The following is a 22054-nucleotide window of genomic DNA, read 5'->3' on the forward strand; positions in this document are numbered from 1 at the left end:
TCCATGTTCTAAACCCAGCTTTGTTGACTAAAATTACTGTTTTAAAAAAAAAAAAAAAAAAAAAAAAAAAAAAAGGTAATTCATTACTAACACAAACTTTAACCAAATGACAAAAATATGACATATGTTTTTTCGGGAGCAAGGGACGGGTGTAATTCCTAAGACTGAAACTAAATCTAAAAATATACAACCCTAACCCTAGTGAATTCTCAATCAAGTTTATCAATTGGATTAATTGTTCATGACAGCAGCTCTCATAGTAGTCCCATATTCGCTGATTCGAGCCAACCAATTATTTATTTGTTTAATTCCCTGCTTTATGAGGAGAAACAGGAAGGTTAAAACCTGTGGCCAGTGGTTTGGTGAGGTGTGTGAGAAGAGACAAGCAGTAATAATGATGTCATTTCTTATTCACACTAGAACAAGGAACAAAACTGGAAAGGAAATTACGCTGTTATACAAATAGTACTCGTAAAAGGTCATTTGTGATGATCACAATCCATTTCACTCCAAGAGACTTAGTATCCCAGCATCCATTGGTGCAAAAGGCATTAAAGCCTTGCTGATGGCCTGCTCTTTTGAAATAAGTGCTTAATGCATGGCCGGAGGCCAGCAGTGTGTACGTTATAAATAAAAGTTTGCCTTTTCAGCCGTGCGGGCCATGCTCTTTTCATTTCCCCCTAAATTAGTGGCCAAATCTCTGCGCCCATCAGGCGGAACAATCTAATTCGAGAATAACTCGGACTGTGTGTGTGCGAGCGTGTGGGCATAATTGAATGTTTGCAGTTCAGTGCTGATAAAGTCGGTATGCTGACGCAGCTTGCATTTGTTGTCACCGGCCCGAGCTTTGCTGACTGAGCATGGTGCGCAGGCTATCTTGAGCTTTTTGTTGGCTATTTTTGGGCCGTCAAAAAACCTTATTTGCATTTGCGCTGATATTTCAGTATATATTAAAAAAAAAAAAATTTTTAAATGTACCACAGACTTTAAAGCTTTAACCATCAGGAATACAAACCACATAACAAATGGATTCTAGGCACTTTTTCCACTTAGCAGGAAAATAAGGTAGAAATGGATATAAAACTTTGTACGCTAATATGAAGAATCCTGCATAATTTAACAAGACTGAAAGAATGTCAACAATTCAGTGTTCGAGCTGCATATATCATAAATCAATACAGAAGACACTAATTGGCATCCGGCTTAATTAAGAATGATTCGCCTGTAAGGTGACTTGCAGCATAAACATTTTGCTTTCTAATATAATCTGTACGTGAATGTCTACAGATGATTTAGCATTTAGCAAGCTTTATTAAATCGTCGTCTAATTACAGGCCACTCTAAAAAGTCATTAATATTAGATTCAGAAGAATTACACGAAGACACGAAACATCATGCTTTCCGAATTTGGAACTGAGAATCAGCTGAGCTCAAATCCACCATCGTGTCCGTTGTACGTACGTCTCAGGGGAGAAAGTTCATCGACCCCTCCATTTCTCCGCATCTTGTTTCTGGCGTGCATCAGCTGAAAGCCTATTTTTGATGACATCATCTTGCTGCTGTCAACATTTTTTTTAAAATGTCGCGCTGAGTTTGTTTGTTTTCACGCGACAGACTTGACTTAATCCCAAGTGTTTCGTTAGTCGTGGAATGCGAGAACTTAATGCGCGGCTGGAAAAGTTGCATCTGCTGAGTTGACACAAGCTACGTTTATTAGCAATTGCGGGCAATCAGCTGCTCCCTAAGCAGAATTTAGACTGCGCGCAATCCAATATGGTGAAATGTAAACAAGTTGAACTCAATATTTTTCCACCTGAAGAACTGATGGACTACAGTAGATCACGTGTGTTTAATGATTCTATCCTAAAGGAATCTTCCTAAAAAAAGTCCCCCCCCAGACTCCAATAGTGTATTTGTGGTTAAGTTCCTGTATTAAGGAAAAAGAACAGAAAACCAGTTCACTCAAAACTCATTTATATTAGTCGGGGGAGTTCTTGAGCTCTAATAATAAACAAAAGGTTCTTTCATTTATCTTTAATAGCCACTTATCATGGTCAGCGCTGCAGTGGAACCAAAGCCCATCCCAGGAGTACTGGGGGCAAACTAAGTGGGGAAAATTCACGCTGGATGGGACACCAGTCCTTCATAGGGCACCATGCACACACATTCACACCTAGGGGTAATTTGGTGTGGCCAATCTGATTACCAGCATGTTTTTGGGAGGTGGAAGGAAACAGGAAAACCTGGAGGAAACCAGAACCAACAGACAGGAATCTGAAGCTACACTGACCACACAGGCTCACCGAAACCGGGCAGGTGAAGATTGGACAAAGTCTGAAAAAAATGGTACAACTTTACCAGCTCTCCCCTAATACCGGAATATGAATCTGCTAAGCCTGCAACCCTGTCACCATGGAGTATATACACATATATTGATTGGCGCAGCCATGGTTTCCTCATTAGTCAAAAATCATTGACAGGACATACACAAAACCTGGCACCATTACGCATCCTTACAAACAAGGTTCCATCAATTACTGACAGAGGCGATGTGGGATCGACTCATTTACCGCTCCTGCTTTTGATCTCACACACACGCCACGTCGAGACACCATTTTCTCCATTTGAAGTATGGATGAATCCAAAATGAATAGCAGACCGTAATTTATCTTCCGTGTGCGTACAGTCTGTTAATGGCCCCTTTCTCACAGAAAGCAGGACATTCCATTAAACCGAAATAACAACCACGAACATGCACACACACGTTGCATGTGATTACGCCTTTTCCTTCGCTCCCGTTTCGAAAACTTAACCACCGGTCTGCGGCTCGCTCCTGCACACAGTAAGCGTGATTGGCAGAAGAAAGACAACATCTAGAACGCAATCGTGCATTTTGTTTACTCTCCTCAATTAAATCAACACACCAAGTCGAGCAGACTAAAGCATGGTGTTTTTTTGGTGGGGTTTGTTTATTTGTAAAAATATGTTTGGTGAAGCAGGCAAAGTTCATGTTTAGTCTAGTTAGACGAAAGTTAGAAGAAGAAGGGGGAAAAAAAACCCTGACTTCCTCACAACATGGCCCTTTCTCTTGGCTGTCATCCACCTAAGCAGAATGTGGCTGTTAGCACAACATCTGAGACACAAAATTCAATATTTGTCTCTGTGTCTTGGCTTGTAACGAGACCAAAAATCTGTTCCTTTTCAATTAAAGTTTCTTCATGCTCTTCACTGCTCTATTATATAGATAATTAATCGACATGCTTCACTAATGTTTACTTTTATGAAATAAAGGAAGCTAGCCTATCGAAAATTGTGTAAACTGGTGAAAATGGTGAAAACTGACTTTATTTCTAAAGGAGATGGCATATACAGTGATGCTAAGCTTCATCAGGGTAAAGTAGCTAAAACAAGTCGCTAGAAGTCACCAGATGATATCCTTCGCTAATATGCGAATGCACTGAATCGTAATGATAATAACAGAAGAATAGGACAGACTAGAATTTCAGAACAGAAAATAAGGGTGTTTTCACACCTGGTTCATTTGAGCCCTCCAAGCGCTCTCGGAGCGGTTCAGCATGTATATGTGAACAAACCAAGTGATCTCAGAGCCCCCTAAAAGGACCCAAAAGCATCCCGGACTCAGAACACTTCCGGAGGTGGTCTATGTCCGGTTCGTTCGTGGTTCTATTTCTTTGTGATATGTGAAAGCAATGAGGTCCCTTTGCGTTTTGTTTCGTTTCGACATGTGTAACTGGAGGCTTGCCGTACCTGCAGCCATGTTCCGTCACGGCTGGAAACAACACAAAACTTTTCACCGTGTCAGGTCGCGGGGGTCATGTGGTCTCAGGAGGAGAGCTGTGCACTTCTTGAAATTTGGAAAGAGGATTGCATTAAACACCAACTATCCTCAACACATAAGAACATAAAAGTGTTTCTTTTGTTTTCTCAAAAAATGAAGGAAAGAGGCTATAACAGAACAGCACTACAATGCCGGGTAAAAGTAAAACAAACTACGACAGAAGTACACGAGCACCCGTGGCAAAAACGCGTCAAACTGGCGAGTCCGCTGAAATGAACGATTCCTGTCCCTATGACGACCTGGATGAAATTTTGGGTGCGAGCTGGGGTCTGAGTTCTTATGAAGCTGTGGCATGAACAAGAAAGGGTCTGAGATGAAATCACTTCATTGCTGAAGAGGACCAAAAAAAAGTCCACTATATTGTGAACACCAAATATAAAGTTGGACTAACTGTTTGCATATTTGCAAAATAGAGTCAAAATTATCAATCAAAACTAAAAAATGTATATTTACAAAGAAAGTTCTATCAAGAATGCAGACAAAAAGAAGCAGTGGTAGTGAGTAGCTGGGAAATATACATGAAGGAAAAGAATTATAAAATAATACTTTTTATTACTTGTATTTTTTATTACATAAAAGCATTGGCCAAATGACTAAAAGTAAAGCTAAGGAAAGTTTAAAAGGAATTCTGTATGTGGAACAAACGATGGTGATCAGTGATTGGTCCAGGGCTTCCAAGTAACTTTGTGAAGAATTGTCCCAAAACCATCACAAAACTGTGTTTATAATAGTGTTACATTTATTTCTTGGTTTCATTTCTTGTACTAACATATAATTATACTAAATACGTCTCGGGCCGTAGGCAAGGAAACACCCTGGACAGATGGCCAATCCATCACGGGGATAACACACACACACACACACACACACACACACACACACACACACACACAAACATACACAAACATACACAAACATACACACGTTCATACTCGCACTCACACCTACCGGCAATTTAGTGTCTCAAATTCACCTGACCTGCATGTCTTTGGATTGTGGGGGAAACCAGCACAGACCAAATTCCTGGTCCGGAAATTGAGTTCCGAACGCCACGCTGGTTACAGCTTAATGGCATCAGAGAAACTGTGAACGCAGGCTATAGTTTTAAATAATCCATAACCACTTGCGGTGCTGTGATTTCAGTTTAAAGTCGACGAATAGTGCAGCCTTAACATACTGATGTCTCAGAGGTCAAAGTTTGTCGGTTTAAATAGAGACTAGAGGTCTCAAAGATTTTAAAGCATTTTATATGCTTTTCCAGAGTCAGGTAAGTGCCGCTTTCAGAACGGTCACGTCCGTAATGGAGAGAGGTCACGTCCCTAACAATGGGTTTTATAAATGTGAAAACGGAATTGAAAATAAAATAAATATTTTACGTTCCACGGAGAGCCAGCCCCTCTCCATTCGGTTTGTAATTCGTCTTTGTGCATTTTAATTCACAGAATTCCTACAAAGCATGTTTTCTCCCAAAATCTCTATCATCAGGGGTTTAGGAAAATATAAAAAGACGATTCAATATACTGAGGCAAAGTTGAGGAGACAGCAGCTCCGCAAGCTTACTGTGGCTTTCTTTTTTAGCTGTAGTTATTAAAATTTATAATTAAAGAAGTGTTTAAGGTGCTTCTGTTATCAATTAAAGCCCATCTCCTTGAGATGCTCACTAAACACCTTGTAAACCTCCGTTTTTATGCGTTTTTGAAAGTCATTCATAAATATGTTTGTCAGATCCAATTTCAATGAGGCATTTTACCTCGTCTTTGGCCCAAGTTAAAATTCGATTCATGTTGCGAGCCATTAGCAAAACAAGGGCTTGTTACGCAACACAGTTCCCATCATGCATTTCTATACAGGTTGGCTCAACGGATTGCTTTCTCACCACGAGCGCACCGCTCCAGACTTCATTCGCATTTCGGAACAAGATAGTTTTGGTGTGGATCCGAATGCAATTGGAGCGTTCGTATGTGCCTAAACAAACTGAACCAAGGTTGAAAACGCAACAGGTTCCAAAACAAATGCTTCAAACGACCCAGGTGGGAAAACACCCTAACAGTCATTCACCTGTTACTTTATACATTTAAGGCATTACGTGTAAACACACACAACATTATTGCCCCGAAAGCATCTAGAAACATATTTTACATCGTCCTGAACCCTAATGTTTTTATTGTACCTGGGAATATTGCTAAAATATTCTAAAACATTGCCGATTTTCAGTGTTTCTCAACCAGGGGTCATCAAACGTAAGAACAATTTAAGATGTTTTTAAATGAACCAATTTGGTTATTCGCATGCATTCACAAAGATCACGTTCGCTCAGCTGACGAGTATTCATTGACAGATTAATTAAAAATTTATTTACAAATTAAGCGATCATTTTCAAAAACCTGTGAGCGGTAGACAAGTTTGAGTGTCACACTGATGGATAAAATAAACAAAAGATCATTCCGAGAGTGAAATTGAATGTCACACCAACAATAAAATGTAAAACGTTAAAATCTTGAAATGTTTCGATTCAATTTTAAAATGTCCAATGTTCATATTATTAATGTTAAGTATTAATAATAATAAAAGTAACATACATAGCTAGAAATCACTGTTAAATATATAGCCTATAATTGTTGTGGAGTGAGGGGGTCCTTGTGGATTGTTCGAAATGTGCTAAGGGTCCAGCGCTCACAAAAAGGTTCAGAACCACTGACATATTTTCTGACAAAAACTCACTAAGTTGGCAAGACTGAGCATCCGTCAGGCGTAACATTGAGAAGAGTGACATCTAAGAGAGTGATGGAGGAGGACAGAAATAAAAAATTTTTTAAATGAAAACAGCCGGAGAAAACGTTAGATAGTTCTGACAGACCCTTATATGTGAAACTGATGGCTTTCATAAAGAGAACTTGGTGCTGCTCAAACAAACACACAGAGCAAGAAGATGAAGCTGAACTGCTGAGAGCACCAGACTCACCTCATTACACGCCATATTTCCTGCTGACACAAGCTCGTTATTACCTATACACTCTACCTGTCCTACACACAACAGAAACAAAAGTAATGTGCTGTTGTTTTAGCTTTTACAAAAACAAGTCATTTTACAAAATCAGGCCTTGTAAACATAAAGCTTGACATAAAGGTCAAGTGTTGGTGCGAGGTTTGTGATTTATTAACTGTCAGTTTGGGTGACTCCATGACTGGGCTACCATTTAACCATTTATAACTCATAACCTATTAAACAATTAACCAATAACAACAAATATAGCAACAATTTCGCCTTTAAAAATGGCTGCACTTTGCTCTTAAATGGGTTACAGCATTGACTTTTTTTAAGCAGAAGAATTAGCAAACACACAAAATGGAGTTAACTGGCGTCCACGATATCCACAGTTAACATCTATGAGAACATTGGAGGCTTTCTACTTATTTAATTTTCTCATCATTTAGAATTTAAGTAACAGGGTTGTACTTTCAAAAGGGACCTCTTCAGGTTATATCACAATAAAATCACACACACACACACACACACACACACACAGAGAGAGAGAGAGACCTTACTTTTAATCTTCTCGGGGATCTTCTCTTCGTCTTCAGGATGAAGATAAAAGTGCTGTTGGAGTGAAATATAGGCCAAACCTGAACTTGTTATTATTGGAAGGAGAAAGAGGGGGGAAGTGCAAATTCGAGCTGTCGAGGTTGTTTGTTTTTAAAATAAAATAAAATAAAATAAAATAAAATAAAAACAAATAATAATAACAAATCACGCATTTAAAACTCAAGGAGTGAAAATGGCGGGTCGAACCATTCAGAGACAACAACATCCGGGACACTCCGAGAGCGAGCCAAGTTTTAATTAATCTCCATGACAACACACCTGCAAGCACGAGGAGGGCGGGGGGCTTCATTTTATTACTATATTTAATGGCGATACATGGGGCCAGGTAGCGGAGTTACCTACAGGTATTTCCACTTATTTTAAGTTGTTTGTGTTACATTTTCTTGATATGAAATGTAATTAAACGTCATTGTTATTTGTTCAGCACCTGCTGGAAGGCCCAGACCCGGTTCCGGTCCTGGTCCTCGGGCTGTACAACGCTTTAGCGTTGGATCAAGCGAGCAGTATCAAGGAGGGGGCACTGGATGTTACCGTAAAGCCGTGTATATAAGTGCATACAGTTTTCTGCGGCCGTCATATACTAAAGCATGGTTGGATTCGCAGACAAAAACTCTCTTGTAATAACTTCTAGTTAATCAGTTAACAATGAATTTTAACTTAATTTCGTAGAAAGTATTTTTTTTGTCGACCAATAAAGCCAAGCATGTTTAGCAGTTGGCCGCCGGAAAAAACCCGTGTGCGCGTAGATATGGGGGATGACGGTATCCACCAGCGGCCTGTCGGAACAACTGCTGCTCGTCTGATCCAAACTAGAGCGCTGTGTCTCTCTCACACTGCGCGCGCGCGCGCGGATAGGGACCCTCTCAAGCAGTTGTTCATAACTTATAATCAGAACCAACAGTGGCAATTAAGTTGATTCCGTAACAAGAAAATGTAGCAAACTGCTTATAATGGGGAAAACCCTAGTGGATATCTCCTGCCTGGCACCATGCTTAAAACATGAAGGAAAACAGACACCACCCCCCAACTGTCGCTCACTCAGTGTTTTTTGTTTTCTGCACCATTCTGTATAAACTCCAGAGACCGTTGTGTGTGAAAATCCCAGGAGATCAGCAGTTTCTGAAATACTCAAACCAGCCTGTCTGCCACAAACATCCATGTCATGCTTAAAGTCACTGAGATCACGTGTTCCCCCCCCCCCCCCCCATTCTGATGTCTGGTCTGACACAAACACTAACTAAAGATCTTGACCTGTATCTGCATGATTTTATGCATTGTGCTGCTGCCACATGATTGGCTGATTTGATAACTGCAATGTGTGTGGTCACTGCTGCAGTATGCATAATGGGCAGCATAAGAAATAGACATTTTCGATGTTATACATCACATTTCATACGGTTCCATTTCTTTTTGCATTTCTTAGAAATCAGAAAAACTCCAACATTAAGTACAGTATGGAGTCATATAAGGCAACCTTGCATGCTGGGTTATTAACATTACATATTTATGTCCATGTGGTTACAGAAACAATTGTTTCACACCACCGATATACTTTAGCTGATCTCAACACAGTTTATTGTATTCATGCAGCTTCTTTATACTTCCCTTTATGCCCATCTTTTGCTTAGGTTCTCCATTTCGATCTTCTTGTTACCAAAACTCATTTTAATAAACAAATCTCTTGCACCATCTGGTGGTCAGTTCCAAGAAAGACTGCCATTATTTAATCCACTAGTATTAATTTTTACTTTGTAAGCAGCCATGAAACACATCTCGAGTGATTTTTTACTCCGAACAGCTGTTCTGTCGTTACACTGAAACCATCTGGTAATCATGAATATTTATAAATGTACACCCATGGGTTCATTAATATTCATTAATATTCAATAGCTGACACTCAAGTTCAGAAATACGGCTGACCTGACTCAAATGAATACAGGTGAAAATATTTAACAACACTTTATCATTAAAAACAAAGACAGCTTGAATTGTAGTTTATAAACAACATGTGTTACTTGGAATCAGCTTATGGCAGTAGATAATATAAATAAATAAAAAAATACAGAGTTCAGATTTATTTTATGAATAGTGCAACTACTCAAATATTACAGTAGACTTATTATTTAAATGTATACAATAATATTGTGACTATTCATTGTTCTGGGACTGTCCACTCACAGAACACGTTTTGTTGTTGTTGTTTGTTTTTTTATTAAAATGGTCATTTAATTTAAGTTTATATTGTTATTGGCCGACAGGGTTTTGAGTTATTGAGGCTTGTATTAGTATAATAGGTCAGTAATTATAGGAACTCAATAAAATCTTTCATAGTAATGGGTTGTGATTTCGAAATAATAATAATCATCATGATCATCATCAACATTGCAGATCTCTTGACTATATTTTGTGAACCCCCGGACCCCACTTTGAGAATGAACAGCATGCTTAACAAAGTGAGAAGCATTTTAAGCATCAATGCAAGTAAATATGTTTAAAATCAGTGGTTTTAATAACCTGTTGCGTTCAAAACCTGAGCAGGAATATGCCTATTTATTATGAATCAGATGTTCTCAGTAGTAATGAACTTTTCTCAATGCTGTCCTGAAAGAATTGTGTACAGCTTTACAGTATAAAGAACTTGACGATTACGTCATGTTGGGTATAAAAGGTAACGCTGACGTGAACAGTAAATTGAAGAAATTCGTCGTCGGTGACTCTTTGCAGTGGCATGCAAAAGTTTGCACACCCCTGCTCAAAATTTCTGTTACTGTGAATATAGTTATGTGAGTTGAAGATAAACTGATCTCCGAAAGTCATAAAGTTAATGATGAAACATTCTTTTCAACATTTGAAGCAAGATATTGTGCGTATTTGTTTTGTTTTGTACATTTCTAGAGTTAAAAAATGGTAAGGCACACCATGTAAAAGTTTGGGCACCCCAAGAGATTTGAGCTCTCAAATAACTTTTGTCAAGGTCTCAGTACTTAATTAGCTCGTAAGAGTTACGGCTTGTTCACGGTCACCATTAGGAAAGGCCAGGTGATGCAAATTTCAAAGCTTTATAAAAACTCTGATTCCTCAAACCTTGTCCCAACAATCAGCAGCCATGGGCTTCTCTAAGCAGCGGTCTAGCACTCTGAAAATTAAAATAATTGATGTCCACAAAGCAGGAGGTGGCTATAAGAAGTATAGGTAGCAGCTTTCAGGTAGCTGTTTCCTCAGTTCATAATGTAATTAAGAAATGGCAGTTAAAAGGAACGGTGGAGGTCAAGTTGAGTTTTCTTGGTCTTCCAGAACTTTCAGAGAGAACTGCTCATAAGATTGCTAGAAGGCAAATCAAAACCCCAGTTTGACTGTAGAAGACCTTCAGGAAGATTTTAGCAGACTCTGGAGTGGTGGTGCACTGTACTGCTGTGCAGTGACACCTGCACAAATATGATCTTCATGGATGGGTCATGAGAAGAAAACCTGTCCTGCATCCTCATCACAAAATTCAGCATCAGAAGTTTGCAAATGAACATCTAAACAAGCCTGATGTATTTTTAAAAGTCCTGTGGATTGATGAAGTTAAAATAGAACTTTTTGGCCATAGTGAGCAAAGGTATGTTTGGAGAAAAAGGGACTCAGAATTTCATGAAAAGAACACCTCTCCAACAGTTAAACACAGGGGTGGATCGATCATGCTTTGGGCTTGTGTTGTAGCCAATGGCACAGGGAACATTTCACCGTTAGAAGGAAGAATGGAATTTGCTGGTATCAAATACCAGCAAATTCTGGAAGCAAACATCACACAGTCTGTAAAAAAAAAGCTGAAGGTGAAAAGAGGATGGTTTCTACAACAGGATAATGATCCTAAACACACCTCAAAATCCACAATGGACTACCTCAAGAGGCACAAGCTGAAGGTTTTGGCATGGCCCTTACAGTCCCCCGACCTAAAACATCATCGAAAATCTGTGGATAGACCTCAGAACAGCAGTGCATGCAAGACGGTCTAAGAATCTCACAGAAGCCTTTTGCAAGGCAGAATGGGTGAAAATCCCCCAAAGAAGAATCGAAAGACTCTTAGCTGGCTACAAAAAGCATTTACAAGCTGTGATACTTGCCAAAGGGGGTGTTACTAAGTATTGACCTTTTAGGGTGCCCAAACTTTTGCTTTAGGTCCTTTTCCTTTTTTGTTATTTTGAAACTTGTAAAAGATGGAAATAAAAAAAAAGAAATCTTGCTTAAAATATTAAAGAAATGTGTCATTTTTAACTTTATGCCTTTTGGAAATCTGGTCATCTTAGCTTAGCTATTCACAGTTACAGAAATTTTGACCTGGGGTGCCCAAACTTTTGCACGCCACTGTACATACGTTTGACATCATGTGACATCGACTGGGAAACGGCATGTAATTCCAATTAGTAATTAAAGCGTCAATGTTCGATTTGACATGATACTACCCTTCTAAACTTCATACACTAGACGGTAGTGTATGTAGGGTGTAAGGTGTTGGGTGTAGAGGGTGTAGGGTGTAGTGTGTGTGTGTGCATTTTTAAATATGAATAAAAACACAGAATGACATGGAACAAATAGTTGGGCCTTGCGTCCAATCAGGGACGACCTCATTAGCATAATAGCTAAGACGTCTGGGATCTGGGAAGCTACCATGGACTCCTTAAGCAAGTCTTTTATCTTTTTAAAGAGACCTGTCTGAGAGAGTGTATTTCTCTCTGAACCGTATGTGATGGAGTGGGAGAGAGTGGAGGAGGACAGGAGGAAGGTGGAGAAGGGCTAGTGACCAGTGATGGTGTGGGTGAGAGGTTTTAATACACAGTCTGCACACACCACCGACTCCATCACAGCTTCATACTGCTACTGCACTACTTTTTATTCTTAAACCTGCCAAAATACAGATTAGAACCTGAAGGTTCAGTAATCACAACACTGACACTAACCCACATCTAACATTCTTCATATCAGCGTCAGGTCCAGGTTTCTTCTTATTAGTATTATGCACCTGTACCTGTTCCTTCTGTGGTGTGGTGTTTAGAGGGTGCTGATACTGTGGCGCCTGATGGTTCAGGTTCTAATCTGGTTTAAGAATAAACTGTGCTGTTTTATTGTGAAGGGTTTCATGAAGTCCTGAAAACACACACTCACACACAGTTGTTGCTTCTGTCTTGCTGTGGTGCAGCGGTTAGTGTCAGCGTTCCAGAAGGTGTGGGTTCTCTTCTGCCTTTTGGCTGGTTTAAGACAAAACATTCCTCTGGCCTCATGAAGTGATTTATGATGACAAAAGTCCAACACACACTTTTTGCTTCTGTGGTGTTAGTGTTTGTGGTGAAACACTTTATGAACTCTAAGCACTAAACTACCAAGGGACAGAACTCCCACATGTGTGTTGGACTTTTGTCTTCATAAATCACTTCATGAGGACACAGCCATTTTTAGTCTTAAACAGGCCAGAAGGCAGAAGAGAACACACTTTTTGGAACCCCAACACTGACACTGACCACTACACCACAGAGGGACAAACATAACAAGTGTGTTGGACTTCCTAAATCACTTCATGAGGATGCATCAATTTTATGTCCTAAACCAAACAAAAGGCAGAAGAGAACCCACACCCTCTGGAACCCCAACACTGACACTAACTCTAACCACAGATGGCTTTAAACAGTACCTGGGTGTGAGTGTGTTTTTTAGACTTCATGAAAAACTTCACAATACAACAGCATAGTTTGTTCTTAAGCCAGCTAAAAGAAGGGTTAGAACCTGCACAAACCAAAACACAAACACTAACCAGTACGCCAGAGAGGGACAGAAGCAAGAAGTGACTTTTGTTGTCATAAATTGCTTCATGATGCAGGATGCAGCAGTTTTTAGTCTTAAACCAGCCAAAAGGCAGAAGAGAAGCCACACCTCCTGGAACCCCAACACTAACGCTAACATAAACCACTACACCACAGCGCTTAAAACCTTATAATCCTCCAACCCTAAAACTCTCCAACCCTAAAACTCTCCAAATCTCTCCAACCCTAAATCTCTCCAAAACCCTCCAACCCTAAAACCCTCCAACCCTCCAACCCTAAAACCCTCCAACCCTAAAACCCTCCCACCCCAAAAACCCTAAACCTCCTACCCCAAAACGCTCCAACCCTAAAATCCTCAAAAACCCTCCAACCTTAAAACCCTCCAACCCTAAAACCCTTCAAAAACCCTCCAACCTTAAAACCCTCCAACCCTAAAACCCTTTAAAACCCTCCAACCCTAAAACCCTTTAAAACCCTCCAGCCCTAAAACCCTTCAAAACCCTCCAAGCTTAAAACCCTTTAAAACCCTCCAGCCCTAAAACCCTTCAAAACCCTCCAACCTTAAAACCCTCCAACCCTAAAACCCTTTAAAACCCTCCAACCCTAAAACCGTTTAAAATCCTCCAACCCTAAAACCCTTCAAAACCCTCCAACCTTAAAACCCTCCAACCCTAAAACCCTTTAAAACCCTCCAACCCTAAAACCGTTTAAAATCCTCCAACCCTAAAACCCTTCAAAACCCTCCAACCTTAAAACGCTCCATTCCTAAAACCCTTCAAAACCCTCCAACCTTAAAACCCTCCAGGCGGAAAACTAACAAAATCCAACTTTTATCACTAATAAAATGAGTTGCTCCTTTAAACACAAGAAGGCCACACTTTATATAAGTGTTAATACAAAGCTGTCGCTGCATCCCAAACGACATACTATCCTCCTGAATAGCATACCATAACAGTAACTCATGTGTGTCTTATTTTATTACGACAGTACGCAGTTTAAGACGCAGCCTGTGTGTAACTTGTGCTGTATGCTGGTTAAAGTCACAAGGCAATTACAGTAGGATAAGAAATGTATCTCTGATATGATAAAAGCACATAAGTTAAAGAGTGCCTATAAAAAATAAGACTTTTGCCCCTACTGAAAATTGGCTTTACAAGAACATCAACAAACAGGTGTTTTATAGAAACATTCTTGATTTTTATTTCTTAAAACCTCTTTTATAAAAACACAAATACAAAATGAATGGGCAGTTTCATTGTGTATTCTCTTTTTTTTTTTTTCCTTTGTTTTTTTTTTTTTTTCACATCGGCAATTTGCACATTACAAAGCCACCCTCTAAGAAAAACAATGAATATATAACTGCAAATTTCTTTAGACACATTTTCATTAGATTAAAATCGAGAGCACAGGGAAGCTAAAAACAACGTGGAACAGAGTGAGCTGGGGGGAAAAAAGGCGGACAGGAGTAAGAGACCTCGAGAAAGAGTGTGGGAGTTTGAATGACTAAGTTAGCAAAGAGTGTAGATAAAACAATGGACGAGAGCGAAACTGATACAAAGATGGCATGAGAAAGAAAGACAAAGATAACATGACACACCGGGAGGAGAGAGAAGACGACGGCTGGACGCGAGACGGAGCAGTAGAGCCAGGTCGCTATGTGAGCAGCGCTGCCGTACGCTTTCCGCTACTCGAGCTGTGCACAGTAGAGGATTCGCTATTAACGCAGCATCCAGTGGAGCCGCATTCGTCAGAGACGCTGCTGTTGAAACACAGCCCATCAGCTCGACAGAGCCGCCGCTGTCTGAACTCTGCTCTGTAATCAGGCTGTGCTGTAGTGCTCTCTACTCCACCTTCTATTTGAGCACTGCTCTGAAATGGAGCTGCGACCGGAGCGCCGCACTGTAATTATTCTGCTCCGTAATCAGACGTTCATGTGAGCACTGCTCTCTAATCGAGCTGCTATTTGAGCAGAGCCCGGTAGAGCAGCTGGGAGCGGGTGCTTTCTTTCTCGTTCTCTAGGCAGAACAGCAGATCCCTGAGGTTTACGCGTGTGATGCGTTGGCGGGTGAACTGCCGTGACGCGCCGCCACTCAAACCCGCAGACGAGCTCGCTGAAGACCCGGAACCCTGGGAAAACAAATCGCACACGCATGTTGAGAAATTTAAAAATGAGTAAAATGTTTATAGTGATGCTATTGCATTCTGGTACCTTGTTAGATTTAAAATGATGGGACTAAAGCCCAGCATGTGCTTCAAACATTGCAGTGTTTGGTAACATGCACTTTTCTATTTATAATAAACAATGTGTGACAGGACAGACTGTGGGCCACTACTGTCAGTAAAGATATTGATTACAGGATGTTTAAACTAACACACGATTATTTCCTCGACTTTTCAAAATGACCACAGATTTGGGCCAAGACGCGTCATGTGACGTCATCACAACACGCATTCAGCCAACGCCCCCTTCGATTCACGTGCGTTGAGAGTGAGTACAGCTAAAAGTTCTCATTTTGTGCGACTGCGATTTTGCCAATTCAAGTAGTTTTCCTGCAAAAAACTCCGCCAAAAAATCTGCAGCATTCAAAAAAATCAAGCATTTTTGGCCGCAACAATCACAAAGAAAGCAACGCAAAATCCTGTACGGTATGATATTAGAATAATATTAAAAGAATGTGAAGATACATGAGCTTGTGAATTTATACTGCCAGAACCCACATGGCCCGCACAGAGCCCTGACTTCGGCGCACTGATTGCCGACTGTGCAGCAGGCCTTCTCAACCAGCATCAGTTCCCGACCTCACTAATGCTCTTTGTGGCTGAATGAGCACACGAATCCCCACAGCCACGCTCCAAAATCTAGTGGAAAACCTTCACGGAAGAGTGGAGGTTATTATAACAGCAAAAGGGAATGGAGTAGGATGTTCAAAAAGCACACGAGTGTGATAGTCAGGTGTCCACAAACTTTTGCCCATACAGTGTATGACGTACTATATTTGATCGTTATGTAGGTTCTAACACAACACTGAGAATCAGATATGTTTATATCCAAAGGGATTTACAACCGAGATGAGATACAATTGAGGAATACGGGTCTTGTTCAAGGACACAACAACAGAGGCAGCTTGGTGCTTCTAGGGTTTGAACTCGTGTCTCTCTCTCTCTCTCGCCCAGATTACCTTCCAACCAATAATCCAAAAGACTTAACCACTGAAACACCAGTGCCAAACATCTATGTGTCGTGCTCCATGGAAACAGGTAGACAAGTGACACAGCACTGAATGGATTCACACTGTGGTGGAAAATAATCGACATATTTTTAAAAGTCTCAGTAGTGTTAAATGCGCTTACAAAGCTTGTGTTGTTCAGTATTTAACGAAGCACACGGTCATCTCCTGCACTCCTATTGACCAGGTTCATGAATAATATTGTCTACCGAAAGATTTTAAAGCCAGAAACTGACAGAAACTACAAACCGACAAAGACAGCCATGTTTTGTACCTCTGCGTCAGTGCCGAGAGCAGGCGAATCAAGTTTCCTCTTTTTCCTGGGTCCGATAGCAGCCAGCGCTGTCAGGTTGGCATCTCTCTGTCTTATCTGAGCGAGTTCCTGCTGCTGCATCTGTTACACACACACACAGACATCAGCTTGATATCACTGTCCACAATACCAACTTTAAACAAACTTGTTAGCAAGTGCAGAAGTGGAGAACACCAACGCACTTCTTTGGCCTTCTGTTTCAACCGCAACTGCTCTGGGTCCTCCTGCCGAGACCGAGACTGCAAAACAGCGTCACAGCACAATTAGCAGGAGAGAAATCACACACACGCACACACACACACACACACACAACTGTTGAGAGATCAATCAAACCATATGAACCACAACTTCCTCTGCTATGGAAAAAAAAAAAACAATTCTAACACTTATCCACCAGTAGGTGGTGCTGCAGCCTAATAATTCATACAACAGCTATGAATTCATATAGTAATTCATTACACACATACATATTATACACACACACACACACACACACCCCCGGTCAAAAGTTTAGACACATTCATTCTTTAATTATCCCCCCCACATTTTAAATAATAATAATTATAATTATAATAATAATGTCATCAAAGCTCTGGAGTAACACAAATGGAACTATGGGAATTATGTTGTCACAAAAAATCTAAAATAAATCAAAATTGGGCCTTGGCATTTTCTCAACCAATTTCTTGAGGAATTTCCCTGAGATGCCTTAATCAGTATTAAAGCAGTTCACACCTACGCTGGACACTTATTGGCTGCTTTTCAGAATATTTTGCTCAGAGTCGTCGTTTAAAAATATATTTTTTTGTAAATAAAATGTTAGTTTTCTAATGAAAGAAATGAATACGTCGGCACGATTATATTTGTGTCTACAACACCGATTTCAAACATTTAACCATACACCTTCCGATCAAAAGGTTTTTAACATCATGAGAAACATTTCAGTCGATTGTCCCCAAACTTTTGACCGGTAGTGTGTATGTGTATATTTTTTATATATATATATATATATATATACATATATAAAACAAAGCCTCCTAGTGTACTCATGTGCACGTTTGGTTTAGTAGCACATCTGTTGCTCTAGTATTAAACCATGTGTGTGTTGTGTGTGTCGTGTGCATGTCTTACCTTGGCTGCCTTCATTAGAATTTCCCTCTCCTGCTCTTCCTTCTTCTGTTTTTCCAGCTGGTCCAGCTGTTCGAAGAACTTCAGCTGTGCGCGAACATCAGTCATCTGCTCGAACCGTGCATCCTCCTGCGCAACACACAGACAAGCAAATACACACGTTAATAATGCAGGAAACTGTAAATAAACACAGCTGCATATTCATGTTAACATTATTAGCACGTACCAGGTGTATCAAGTCAGCAACAACAACACAACTACAGCTATTCTACACAAAATACATTCAGAAACAGGTCGTAGGTATACACACCTTATAGTTCATGTTCTTTTGCTGTGCAATGACGGTGACTTTCTCTAAAAGGTTCTGCAGTCTCTGCTGAGTGGCGTGAGACACCAGGTTTACCACCTCAGGACCCAGATCCGTCACTCCAAACCGTTTACCTGCACATGAGTAAGCGGTCACAAGCCTTGACACAATGAAAACGTGAATGAATGACACAAATGGAAAAACCCATGAGGACACAACTCTGGATCAGTGAGATAAAAATAAAGAAGAGCTGGGTATAAAAATCCGATGGGTATTTAACCTAATAAGATCTACTATAGCGCTACTGAATTCTCATTTCTGATTGGTCAGAAAATGCTGTCCAGCGGTAAGGTTTATATTCATGCACTTGTTCTAAAATGTTATCGCTTCTATAGTAACAACAGAGACTTGTATGGTAGATGCCCCAAATAAGCAAATGGTTTTAAAAAAATGTGTGTTTAATTGTTTATAGAGTGATGTTTTATGTGTGGCGAGCCTCCAGTGTCTGTGGTTTCTAACCGTTAAAAGGCTTTTCTCGTTTCTCTTTACCATAAGCTGTGTTAACTTCACGAGAGAGAAAATAGAGAGAGACTTGTAAGGGAATGACTATTTTATAGCTGTTCTAATGTACAGTAAGTGAAAACAGGAAGTGTCTTGTTTTGCAAACGTTCCACAATTTTAAATTAACTATAAATGGAAATAATTATACGTTGTCGTCTATCCATCCGTCTTCTGTACCCCTTATCCTGCATAGGGTCGTGGGGGAGCCTGGAGCCTATCCCAGGGAACTCAGGGCACGAGGCGAGAACACCCTGGGTCGGGGGGTACCAACCCGTCGCAGGGCACAAACACACACACAACCGTTCACACACTACGGACAATTTTGCTAAGCCAACCAGCCTACGTTTTTGGAATAGGGGAGGAAACCAGAGGACCCCGAGGAAACCCCTGAAGCACGGTGAGAACGTGCAAAATCCGCGCACGTAGGCTGGTGGCGCGAATCGAACGCCAAACCCTGGAGGTGTGCGGCAAAGGTGCTAACCACTAATCCAACTGCTGTGAAACAAGAGAATCTCTTTGGAGATTGTGTGTAAGAACCGTATTAAAATGACAGATTAATTAGAACTCCCAGGCATTTTAAATGCTCTCGGGTGTCCTTTCTATCCGAGTCACTTTGGGTCAGTACTTTTATTATTTTAAATAACAGCTATCCTATGCGTCTGTATGAAGCAGAAACGGCTTCAAATGAAGTCCACTCAAACAGTAGGGTTACATCATTCGAAAACGTCATGCAAACTTTGGCTCCTGGGATAAAGCGATAAAGGTGGCATCACGGTGGGCTGAGTGCATTACAACTACCCCAAATAACTTGCACATTTTTAAAGCTGACTGTTTAAATAGCTTTACTGGCTGTCACAGGACACTGGAAATGTGAGACAGACCGATGTCCAGTATCCTGCGCTGCAGTGCGGCTGAGAACAGAAAGGCTTCATCCTTGCACGAGCGAGTCACGGCCCCCACTAACTCGGAGTTGGTGGCCAGGATTCGTGCGCTCTCCTCCGATAGATTCACGCCTGCCATGGAGGCTACATCATTGATATCATCATCATCCCTACAAACACACACACAAACATGTATTCCAATGCAAAATACATTTGAAATGTTCCAATGTTTTACTTGTTACCCAATCTATGTCTATTGGAATGCATTTTCTTAAACTTTGGCTGTCATTATTAGTAGTAATAGTATTTTTATCTAACAAAGTATGTATTCAGAGTGGCATTAGTGAGCAGAAAGCAAACAGGAATTGTAAGAAATGTTACTACACAAACACGACGTAGATATGTTGGAGGTTTATTCAAACTACTTGATATTCAAATATTTAAATGGATATTAAACCATTAGTTTCGATGCAAATGTGTTTAAGTAACACTCATTCGAATACAATGTCTTGACATACCTAGCACTAAGAACTGTTTTCTAACCAGATATCAAAAACTAATACGGACATCTACTCAGGTGATCCTATTTAAGAGCATTAGTTTATTTTAGTTGCTTAAAGAGAAATCCGAGTAAATTTGAATATGCTGTTTGTTCACCATTTCGTTTACTTATTGCTCCATGTATTTTATTTAATCATTAACTCTCTGAACACACACCACCATGTGATATTGACTTAATACAGGCCTCTGTGTTGTCACTAAATCGTTTAGCTATTAAAATCAAACTTTTTCTTCTTTTTAAAAGATTATTTTTCAAAAATAAGCCAACTCAAATCAGCTTTTCATAGTGGATGTATTGTATATGTTAAACTAAATTTCTGCAAAAATTGCTTGTGATTTATATGATTAGACTGACCCAATTACACATGTGCACGCACGCACGCACACACACACACACACACACACTAACTTGAACGTCCCCCCAGAGGCATCCTTCAGCTTGTTCTTCTGAGCTGCATTAAAAGCCACGGGGCTGGGAGAGACCTTCGCTCCACTCACCATCCCAGGCTTCACAGCCACTGCATGCGAGACAAACTGGAGGTTATTTCATTGCATCGTTACAGTTCTCATCTCACATGACATTCAATCTGATGCCTACTGCAGCTGCGCACACTCAATTAAACATCAATTAAAATCCAAAATCTATTAAACTGCCACAGAGTATAAAAGCAAGAATTCTGGACCCTTAAAATGGGGTCACTGGCCAAAGTTTGAGAACCCCTTCCATACCCAAAAACACACTCACACACCTGTGTTAAGCTGTTTGACCTGCACTTGAGGTTGCCCCACTACGATGCGGCTGTGCGGCTGACCCCTGAGCGTTACCATGGGAGTAGCCAGGGTAACCTGGGGGGACTTCACAATCGCACCCTGCTGCTGAGACTGCAACACCTGCACAAACACACACACACACACACAACAATTCAGGCCAATCCATTCAATATAACCAATATTTTGCATACATGGGAACAGATAATGTGTCACATATCAGCTCAAAATCACACACTGCGAGCTAGATAAGGGCATTAACACAAAGAGTAATCAATGAGCACATGATTACTATCCGCTTCTAACAATGTTTCTACTACACCACAATATACAGTTATGTAACAGCTGTGTGGCAAAAACTTTATTTTGTTAAACCTACTTCTCTGCCAGGCAATTATGAATAAATAAGTAATAGACCAGACCCAGAATCTGCTTGGCCCAGATGCCCAGACTGCTCATTTACAAAAAATAATAATGATGATACTACTAATAATAAAAACCTGCTGAGAATCAATATCCACAAAAAATAGCTACTAGCCTCAAGTGTCACTGTTTTAAGGGTCCGTTTCTGTATACATGACACACAAGTCACTTTGTGGAAGCAGTGGTTTCTATTTCAACAGTAAATCTTCCATGACAAAATTACAACCAAGAATAAAAACAACTTGTTCCACACTGTTTATTTCTATCTATTTTTGTTTGTTTAATTATTATATTTTATTAAATCATTAAGACATAGTTCTTCAAAACCAGACAGTGCAATATTAGATCCTCTCCTTTTATAACTTATATAAACTATATTACTTGATGTCTTCTGTTTTTGTGCGTCTCTCATACTAAATTGATTCAGAAATTAAAACAAACTCTAAGATAAAACAAAGGCAACCTGAGTAAACACAAAATACTGTTTTTAAATGATAATGTTATTTACTGAGCAAAAAAGTTATCCAGTACCAACTGGGCCTGTGTGAAAATATATTTGCCCCCAGAGTTACTAATTCCCCAAATCTATGAAACTGCATTCATAATGGGGTTCAGCTGGACTAG

At 40.1% G+C, this 22054-nt stretch overlaps 1 protein-coding gene across 2 annotated transcripts in view; it reads right to left on the reverse strand.

Moving 5' to 3' along the window:
• Nucleotides 1-12931: 12931 nt before the first annotated feature.
• Nucleotides 12932-22054, reverse strand: part of taf4a (TAF4A RNA polymerase II, TATA box binding protein (TBP)-associated factor) — a 25925-nt gene continuing 16802 nt past the window's right edge. The window contains exons 9-16 of one of the 2 annotated variants that reach the window (XM_053652712.1): nt 20989-21130; nt 20649-20757; nt 19679-19848; nt 18240-18370; nt 17933-18058; nt 16984-17040; nt 16763-16882; nt 12932-15388 (exon numbers count right to left, since the gene is read on the reverse strand). In XM_053652712.1, the coding sequence (XP_053508687.1) occupies nt 15221-15388; nt 16763-16882; nt 16984-17040; nt 17933-18058; nt 18240-18370; nt 19679-19848; nt 20649-20757; nt 20989-21130 (1023 nt within the window). In that variant the 3' untranslated portion in view covers nt 12932-15220. The remainder of the gene's footprint in view (nt 15389-16762; nt 16883-16983; nt 17041-17932; nt 18059-18239; nt 18371-19678; nt 19849-20648; nt 20758-20988; nt 21131-22054) is intronic. The other variant, XM_053652713.1, reaches the window with a different exon arrangement.

Source organism: Ictalurus furcatus, chromosome 21 (assembly GCF_023375685.1).
Source record: "Ictalurus furcatus strain D&B chromosome 21, Billie_1.0, whole genome shotgun sequence".
In the NCBI taxonomy this organism is placed as follows: Eukaryota; Metazoa; Chordata; class Actinopteri; order Siluriformes; family Ictaluridae; genus Ictalurus; species Ictalurus furcatus.